The sequence below is a fragment of the Perca flavescens genome, chromosome 21 (assembly GCF_004354835.1).
Source record: "Perca flavescens isolate YP-PL-M2 chromosome 21, PFLA_1.0, whole genome shotgun sequence".
In the NCBI taxonomy this organism is placed as follows: domain Eukaryota; kingdom Metazoa; phylum Chordata; class Actinopteri; order Perciformes; family Percidae; genus Perca; species Perca flavescens.
Window position 1 is genome coordinate 1310961 of NC_041351.1, and position 10243 is coordinate 1321203.

The 10243-nt window shown below is 40.0% G+C and overlaps 2 protein-coding genes across 2 annotated transcripts in view; both read left to right on the forward strand.

Moving 5' to 3' along the window:
* The window catches only part of LOC114548719 (microfibril-associated glycoprotein 4-like), a 94338-nt gene extending 90377 nt beyond the window's left edge, over positions 1–3961 (forward strand). Inside the window, exons 2-5 of the mRNA XM_028568754.1 lie at positions 1882–1920; positions 2064–2160; positions 2232–2399; positions 3544–3961. Coding sequence (XP_028424555.1) covers positions 1894–1920; positions 2064–2160; positions 2232–2399; positions 3544–3797 — 546 coding nt within the window. The 5' untranslated portion in view covers positions 1882–1893 and the 3' untranslated portion in view covers positions 3798–3961. The remainder of the gene's footprint in view (positions 1–1881; positions 1921–2063; positions 2161–2231; positions 2400–3543) is intronic.
* A 2033-nt stretch (positions 3962–5994) lies between these two features.
* Positions 5995–10243, forward strand: LOC114548513 (microfibril-associated glycoprotein 4-like). Its single transcript, XM_028568496.1, has 4 exons — positions 5995–6001; positions 6988–7089; positions 7161–7328; positions 9743–10243. Exons 1-4 carry the CDS (start codon positions 5995–5997, stop codon positions 9994–9996), a joined length of 531 nt encoding a protein of 176 aa, XP_028424297.1. The 3' UTR covers positions 9997–10243.

Below are 10243 nucleotides of genomic sequence, written 5' to 3' on the forward strand. Positions count from 1 at the left end.
CCTGTATAATAAATTAAATTAAATGGATGAATTCAGTTATTGTGTATTATTGAGTAGATAGTTAAGTGTTTTACTGGAAAGTGTTTACATAAATAAAGGGGTCAGATTATAATGAATCATCACAACCTATGACCTCAGCGATAAAACATATCTACTCCAAAGTAAAAATTTGTCTTGTTGGTCATTCAATGGAGGCGAGTTCCCAAAAGTGCTGGCAAATGAGATTTTGGTGCTGACAATGTTGTGTAATCCAAAGGACATGTTTCCACCTGTTTATTGTTGTATCATTGTGAAACAGCAGTTATCCAGTAATTTATTAACATTAAGAATATAAACAAGAGGGAGAGAAACAATGAGACACTAGAGATATCAGAGACATGAGTCTGATCTGAGGTTTGATTACCGGCTCAGATCCCCAGTTCAACTGTTATCTAACTGATAAAATCACTCTTACTCTCCCTCCAAAGTTCACTTATAGATAATAGATGGCTGACTACAGTTGAAACAAATTTTACAAGTAATAATACTGTTTCCATGTTTGTTGACATTGTTGGAAATGGATGAATTCAGTTCTCTGTGTATTACTGAGTACACAGTTAAGTGTTCTACTGGATTGTACTGAAAAGTGTTTACATAAATAAAGGGGTAAGATTATAATGAATCATCCCAAGATATGACCTCAGCCATAAATCATATCTACTCCAAAGTAATAATTTGTCTTGTTGGTCATTCAATGGAGGCGAGTTCCCAAAAGTGATTTTGGTGCTGCCAATGTTGTATAATCCAAAGGACTGTTTGTTGTTGTATCATTGTGAAACAGCAGTTATTCAGTAATGTATTAATTTTAAGAAAATAAATAAGAGGGAGAGACACCATGAGACACTAGAGATATCACAGACATCAAAGACAACAGAGCGTCCAAACACACTGATATCAGGATCTTCATCTTCAGTTCAGCTGAAATCTCACCATGAAGGTAAGTTTGTAACTTTATATATCTGCTGATTTGTCTAATTGTTAGTCAGTAGTTTCAGTATGTTAACAGATTCAGCACAAGCACATTTTAATCATTTGTGGCCCCAGAATTTGGACAGGGAAAGAAAAAGTCTTCATCTTGCTTACAGAGTATTCTAGCTCTGCATGAGAACAAAACCAAAAGCAGAGGGAGAACCCTGTGGAAAAACCCACATAGAGTACGATGTCAGCACAGTTTGTTTTCAAATCAGCACCAACCAAAATGAGAATGCGTCGACGACAGCAGAGTCTCCCTGATCCTGCTGGAGAGGCCAAAGTCAGAAATTTGTTCTTAATCAAACTAAATGACAACATCTCTTCTGTTCCAGCTGGTCTCATTCGTCCTCCTCCTGCTGGCTCCACTGTTGACCAGCTGCCGGCCGCTCGTTCTGCCGTTGGACTGCAGCGACATTTATAATAATGACAACAGCCGACCCAGTGGAGTGTACACCATCTATCCCATTGGACCCACGTCTGCTGTCCAGGTACACTTCATCCTCTCTGGGACGCAGGTTGAATTTCAGATGATAATAATGTGAAGAGTTACAAGTTCTGACTGATGCTTCTGATACAACAGATTAGGGCTGGATTAAAAAATAATTGATTTCCCCAATCAAATTGATCTTTATTTAAATATTCCAACAATCATTTTATGAAATGCTGAGGTTCATCTTGTAAGAGGCTATGTCCAGAATCGATCCGTCTGTGTCATATGAAACTAGAAGACCATTGGCACCAACTATGTCATGCTAGCTGGTTAGGAAGGGGCCAGAGTTAAAAACTGATGGCGATTATTTAGTCCATTATTTTTACAGTCTATGGTTAACCCCCACAATCACATTAACTAATACCTGTGTTTGTGCGTAGGTGTACTGTGACATGGGTTCAGAAGGAGGACGGTGGACGGTGAGTATTTTCACTGAAGTCAACACTTCCTGTAGTTCCTTCAGAATAAATCACATTCCAGTAAAATCCTTGTTGTCTGGAAACATGAGCTGTCAGATATCTTGTGTGTTTATCTAGTTAATCCCCCATCCCATCCCCCCCAGGTGTTCCAGAGGAGGATGGACGGCACGGTGAACTTCTACAGGGGCTGGGATCAATACAAGACCGGCTTTGGTATCGCTGCTGGAGAATACTGGCTCGGTGAGAAATGAAACCGAACTAACAGTCATGTCTCCATGAAACTGTTTCTAAATGTTTATGTTTGTTTCCAGGTCTTGAGTCTCTCTACCACCTGACTTTGAGGAAAAGGTACGAGCTGCTGGTCGACATGGAGGACTTTGAAGGAAACAAAGTGTTTGCGCATTACTCCTCATTCTCCATTGACCCAGAGTACTACGGATACACACTGCATGTTTCTGGATTCACTGATGGAGGAGCAGGTGAGGTTTCGACATTAAGGATGAGAATTTCAGCCATTAATTTCTTTTTTTTTTAACCTTTTTAATCAAATCAATCATACCTGGAAGCTACCCAGTACAACCACATTCTGATCTGCTGGTCACTGAGCAGCTCCACTGGATCAGTTTTTCACTTTCCCCACCCAGATTTTATCCTGTTGGCCTGGGGATTGAACCAACAACCTCCCGGTCACAGGCTTGCATCTCTAACCTTTAGGCCACCATTGACCCTATAAAAAAATGTTGTGGCGTGTGACATTGGTTCATGCTACATACTTGTCCCTAAACAAATAAACAAAGAGTTAAACGAGATGCTGAGAAATCAATCAGTCCCCTGTTTACATTTCATGAATCACACGTTTTCATATTTTGTCTAATTCTGCTTTAATGAAGAAATTTAAAAGCAAAAAAACATTGTCAATGATTTGAGTCTTTATCAGGTTTAATGTTGAGTGTAGTTACACGTTTCAAAACTCCACAAGCAATAGCAATATAATATAATGGCGAGGGGAAACGGGTTGCGTTCCGGCTGGAGGTTGTAAGGCAACTTTATGTTTCTATACAGGTAGCACATTTCAGTAAAAAGGAAATTCAAAACGCTTTACATAAAACAACAATAAATTGAAACAGTCATGAAAAATAAATATTAAAAAGGCTAAAATAGAATAAGATACAAAGACTAAAAGTTAGAGTGTAGTTAAGAAATTAATAAATATTCTACTTAATAGGTTGTAGGAACGGGAGAGGGAGGGGTTTATTTTGTATGGAGTGTAAAATGTTTTAAGTAAATAACAAAATGTTCAGAGTGAATAGGATAAATAGGTTTGGAATTATTTTTACATCTGAAATGTTTATTCTATTACGGATTAAGGGTAAGGGGGAAGTACCGAAAAAAGTGTTATAGCTGACTCAATCTGTAGATTGATTGTTTAATTAAATATACCATAATAGCCATTAAACGTCACCAGTCCAGTGTTGTTAATTCAATAGTTGTTTTATTTACTTATACTTACTGTAGGTAGAGAAGTAGACTGTGGTATTTACTGGAGTAAATACACTCCAAAAATATATATCATTGTTAGTTGTATCATAATGTTGTGATCATACACTTGTTGTGTTTCTGTAGGAGACTCCCTCATTGTTCACAACGGAATGAAGTTCACCACCTTCGACAAAGACCTGGATACCTATGGAGAGAACTGTGCCAGATTAAAACTGGGGGCATTCTGGTACTACCACTGTCACCATGCAAATCCAAACGGTGTTTATCGTTGGGGGGCTGACAGCACTCTCACTCATGTTGGAGTGGAGTGGAACCATTGGAAAGGTCGTAACTACTCCCTGAAGACCATCAGCATGAAGATCCGTCCTGTGCAGTAGTTCCCCAGGATTAACATACAGCAGAATACCAGCTCATATCTCGTGATTTCTTCCTCTCATTAAGCATTTAATCTCACAACAAGTCTTATTTTCCTGAAACTGGGCACCAGCACAAGAAAACCAACTCATGTTTGTAAATCTTGTTACCGTCTCTGATGGTTGAAAGCAGTTGCAGCTCGCTGCAACGTGGAAGAAAAGTCAGATGTGTCTCCAGTTGGGTGGTTGCAACAGGAAAGTAGGGCCCATAATCTTTAAATGTAAACACATATATAGTCTGATCAGGTGATAATCACTGCATGAACTGCTAACACGAGTTTAAAGGCGCTGACACACCAACCCGATTATCGGCCTTCAGACAGTCTGGTGAGGTCGGTGATTTGGGCCGATTTGACTTGTTGAATCGGCCAGTGGGCAGTCGGACTCAATGACCAATTACCGGAAATGGCGAGCGGGATGAGCATGACGAACGCCTCTCAAAATCTGACGAAAATCTTTTAAACTTTGTCGATCTGAAATGAAGACAGATTCAGCAACTGCACGGCCTATTTCTCGCTTAAAATGTTTTCAAAAACACATTTCGTGAACTATTTTCGTAAAATAGTTAACCATTATTGTCAGTTTTGAAATTTCGGAGAAGCCAGACCCACGTGACGCGTTCGTCCAATCAGCTGCCAGTTTTCATATTTTGGGCGACAATACAGATTAGTGCCGCCTGCTGTTATGGAGACGTAATACGTCTCACACAGAACGTACACTAAAGTAGGCGTCGCTTCGGTGTGTTCCAAGGCACTTTTTTGACCAACTTGGGGAGACTGATCAGTCCAACTGCCTTTTCTGCCGACAGTCGGTCCTTGGGTTGGTGTGTCAGAGCCTTAAAAGAGAGAATGAAGTAAAGAAAATGAAAAGTATAAAAAGATCTTTGCAGTTCAGGACAGCCAGTTGATGTTTGGTGGTTTGAAACTCTAATGTGGATCTTTATCTGCTGTACAGTGACAATAAATAAGAAGCTGAGCATTAAGATGATCTGATGTCTTCACTTGTGTGTGTGTGTGTGTGTGTTCTAATCATCATGTTGTGGGGACAAAAGTTTGTTTACACAGTCACGTCATGGGGACATCTTGCAGTGTGGGGACCAAAAATTAATTCCCCAAAAGGGAAATCCTTTTAAATAAATGCTGAAGTTATTCTGAAGGAGCCTGTGGGATTTTTAGCATTGGCCCACAAAATGTTCAGTCAATCAGTGTGTGTCTGTCTGTGTGTGTGTGTGTGTGTGTGTGTGTGTGTGTGTGTGTGTTTTAGTTACTGCCCACTTCCTGGTCCTCCTTATGAATGATTTCAGCAGCAAAAATTAGCTATCAGTGTTAAAAGCTCACAATTCACACGGTGGACGAGGAAGATTGTTTGCAGAAGATGCCAGCTAATGGGTTAATGATTTGTACAGAGAAACTAAAGTGAAACACAGGGTCAGTGCATTTATTAGTGGTAGTGGGATATTTGTAGGGATATGACAATCCAATATAACCAGTGTTTAGTGCTCAAAATAGGTTAATTAGCTTTAATTAGTTTGCATAATAGCTAGTTAGGATTAGGCTAACTATAGAAGCAGAGTGAAGGCCTCAATTCTTTTTTTGTATAGAATTTATTGTAAAGGTGTTGAATGCAAACTAAATGGACACTGCTAATTATTTAGTCTAACTGATTATTGTGTTAAATAGATTTTGTGATAATATTCTAGCTTTCATGAATGTGTGTTTTATTATTTTGCTGTGATGAATTCCTGATCAATATTTGCAATGATAGTATATTTAAGTGAATTTATAAAGTACTAAACTTAAAATTAAATCTAGGCTTTTGACAAAGGTGCTTTATAGACAAATTTGAAGTAATTTTAAATGACAAAATTTCACAGGGCAGATTAAAATAGCAGCACTATTATACACAAAAATACAAAAGTGTGACTCTAGCTTCCGTTTTGGGGCTTTTAATTTGAAATCCCGAAGGAAGTCAAATGTACCTTAACAGTTAGCCTCCGTCAAAGCACGCTGATGGAATTTAGGCTAATGGTAATGAGGAATACATTGGACCAGTGCGTTACTAAAAAGTGGTAACAGTTATTGATGAAGATAAAAGAACACTCCGAGAGTTTAAAAGTACAGTATGGAACTTTCTGCCACTACGGGGTCTCTCAATCAAAACAATGGATGGTAAACATGGACTTTTGTTGACGTTGGGAAGTTGTGTGGAATTATGGGAGTTGTAGTTTTTATTGAAAAACACCATCACTGGTTAGAGTACATTTGTTCACGGACGAAATTACCCATTCAAGGTTATTCACGTTATGTTTAGTAACGTTTATTCATGTCATTCTAATAAAATAGCTGCATTTTCCCCAACTTAACTACTTTTTTCTTGATTTGATTTGTATTGGTAGCTGACCAGGTAGCTAGTGAGCCAGCAAGCTAACACCTAGAGCTAACAACTAAAACCTCACTATCACAATATATTTCACATATCAATGTCACATTTTGGATGGTTTCAACACCGGGCAGACGGGGTTTGTTGTAACGTTACTCAACGAGACTGAGAGACGTGTGTTGGTAGGGATTCCCAGAGGTAGGGGTGGGGGGGATCTCCAGGATGGCAAGGACTTTCGATGGCCGTTTTCGGCAGCAGAAGATCTCCCAGCTGCCCGGAATTACAACTACTTCAACAACTACTGTTAAAGGTCTCTTCAGCCAAGCCATCTACCTTTCTTTTACACCCCATCCCAACAAGGCTACTTAAAGAAGCGCTACCCGTGGTTAACACTTCATTACTAGATATGATCAATATGTCTCTATTAACAGGTTATGTACCGCAGTCATTTAAAGTAGCTGTGATAAAACCTCTTCTGAAAAAATCCACCCTCGATCCTGAGGTCTTAGCCAATTATAGACCTATATCTAATCTCCCCTTCCTCTCCAAAATCCTTGAGAAGGTAGTCGCCAATCAATTATGTGATTTTCTACATAGGAATAGTCTATTTGAGGGATTTCAGTCAGGATTTGGAATCCATCATAGCACAGAGACGGCACTGGTGAAAATTACTAACGACCTTCTAACTGCTTCAGACAAAGGACTTGTCTCCGTACTTGTTTCACTAAATCTTAGTGCTGCATTCGACACTGTTGACCATACCATCCTGCTACAGAGACTGGAACACTTAGTTGGCTGGATGGCACGGTGAACTTCTACAGGGGCTGGGATCAATACAGGACCGGCTTTGGTATCGCTGCTGGAGAGTACTGGCTCGGTGAGAAATGAAACCAAACTAACAGTCATGAATACATGAAACTGTTTCTAAATGTTTATGTTTGTTTTCAGGTCTTCAGTCTGTCTTCCACCTGACTTTGAGGAAAAGGTACGAGCTGCTGGTCGACATGGAGGACTTTGAAGGAAACAAAGTGTTCGCTCGTTACTCCTCATTCTCCATCGACCCAGAGTCCTACGGATACAGACTACATGTTTCTGGATTCACTGATGGAGGAGCAGGTGAGGTTTCCACATTAAGGACCAGAATTTCAGCCATTAATGTTGTGGAGTGTGACTTTGGTTCATGCTACATACTTGTCCCTAAACAACTAAACAAAGTTGAAGTCTGTTTTAATGAAGAAATGTAAGAGCAAACAAACATTGTCAATGATTTGAGTGGTTTTGAGGTTCAGATGGACGGAAATATGACTCTTTGTTCAAGTCACGGGGAGTGATGTCTATGCCAATAAAGCGGTCGTGAGTGCAGTGACACTTTTCAAAACTCCACGCAGCAATATAATATCATGGCGAGGGGAAACGGGTCGCGTGCAGTTAAACTTCCTCTGAGACAGACAGGCAGAACAGGGTTCTATATGCTCTGGTGACTGACTGACAGGCTGGAGGTTGTAAGGCAACTTTATCTTTCTATACATGTAGCACATATCAGTAAGAAGGCAATTTAAAAAATGAAAAATTTAAATGAAAAAGGCTATGATACAAAGAATAAAAGTTACAGTGTAGTTAAGAAATGAATAGATATTTGATTTAATAGGTTGTAGGGATGGGAGAGGGAGGGAGAGTAAATAGGATAAATAGGTTTGGAATTATTTATCACTGAAGGCATCAAAACTATGAATGAACACATATGGAATTTAACAAAAAAGTGTGAAATAACTCAAAACATGTCTTATATCTTTTAGATTCCTCAAAGTAGCCACCCTTAGCTTTTTTGATAGCGCTGCAAACCCTTGGTGTTCTCTCAATGAGCTTCATGAGGTAGTCACCTGAAATGGTTTTCACTTCACAAGTGTGCCTTGTCAGGGTTAATTAGTGGATTTTTTTCCTTTATTAATGGGGTTGGGACCATCAGTCAGGTCAAGTCAGGTTGATACACAGACGACAGCCCTATTGGACAACTGTTAGAATTCATATTATGGCAAGAACCAATCAGCTAAGTAAAGAGAAACGAGTGGCCATCAATACTTTAACAAATGAAAGTCAGTCAGTCCGGAAAATTGCGAAAACTTTGAATGTGTCCCCAAGTGCAGTCGCAAAAACCATCAAGTGCTACAACGAAACTGGCTCACATGAGGACCGCCCCAGGAAAGGAAGACCAAGAGTCACCTCTGCTGCTGAGGAGAAGTTCATCTGAGTCACCAGCCTCAGAAATCACAAGTTAACAGCAGCTCAGATTAGAGACCAGATGAATGCCACACAGAGTTCTAGCAGCAGACACATCTCTAGAACAACTGCTAAGAGGAGACTGAATCAGGCCTTCATGGTCAAGTAGCTGCTAGGAAACCACTGCTAAGGAGAGGCAACAAGCAGAAGAGATTTGTTTGGGCCAAGAAACACAAGGAATGGACATTAGACCAGTGGAAATCTGTGCTTTGGTCTGATGAGTCCAAATTTGAGATCTTTGGTTCCAACCGCTGTGTCTTTGTGCGATGCAGAAAAGGTGAACGGATGAATTCTACATGCCTGGTTCCCACCTTGAAGCATGGAGGAGGAGGTGTGATGGTGTGGGGGGGCTTTCATGCCTGGTTCCCACCGTGAAACATGGAGGAGGAGGTGTGATGGTGTGGGGGGGGCTTTGCTGGTGACACTGTTGGGGATTTATTCCAAATTGAAGGCATACTGAACCAGCATGGCTACCACAGCATCCTGCAGCCATCCCATCCGGTTTGCGTTTATTTGGACCATCATTTATTTTCCAACAGGACAATGACCCCAAACACACCTCCAGGCTGTGTAAGGGCTATTTGACCAAGAAGGAGAGTGATGGAGTGCTGCGCCAGATGACCTGGCCTCCACAGTCACCGGACCTGAAACCAATCAATATGGTAAGCTGGACCACAGAGTGAAGGCAAAAGGACCAACAAGTGCTAACATCTCTGGGAACTCCTTCAAGGCTGTTGGAAAACCATTTCAGGTGACTACCTCTAGAAGCTCATCAAGAGAATGCCAAGAGTGTGCAAAGCAGTAATCAGAGCAAAGGGTGGCTACTTTGAAGAAACTAGAATATAAGACATGTTTTCAGTTATTTCACACTTTTTTGTTAAGTACATATTTCCATATCTGTTCATTCATAGTTTTGATGCCTTCAGTGATAATTTACAATGTAAATAGTCATGAAAATAAAGAAAACGCATTGAATGAGAAGGTGTGTCCAATCTTTTGGCCTGTACTATATATATATATATTATGATATATATATATATATATATATATATATATATATATATATATACCATAATAGCCATTAAACGTCACCAGTCCAGTGTTGTTAGTTCAATAGTTGTATTATTTAGTTATACTTACTGTAGGTAGAGAAGTAGATTGTGGTATTTACTGTAGTGAATACACTCCAAAAATATATGTCACTGTTAGTTGTATCATAATGTTCTGATTATACACTTGTTGTGTTTCTGTAGGAGACTCCCTGAGTCCTCACAACGGACAGAAGTTCTCCACCTTCGACAAAGACCAGGATATCTGGAATGGGAACTGTGCCAGAACGCACCTGGGGGCGTTCTGGTACAGCAACTGTTACCAAGTAAATCTAAACGGTGTTTATCGTTGGGGGGCTGACAACACTATAAATTATGTTGGAGTGGATTGGTTTCGTTGGAAAGGTAACAACTACTCCCTGAAGACCATCAGCATGAAGATCCGTCCTGTGCAGTAGTTCTCCAGGACCAACTTCCAGCAGAATATCAGCTCATCTCTTGTGATTTATTTCTCTTTCTCTCATTAAGCATTTCATCTCACAACAGGTCTTATTTTCCTGAAACTGGGCACCAGCACAAGAAAACCAACTGATGTTTATAAAGCCCAGTTGGGCGGCTGCAGCAGGAAAGTATGAAAAGATATTTGTAGTTCAGGACAGCCAGTTGACGTTTGGTGGAGGTTTGAAACTCTAATGTGAATCTTTA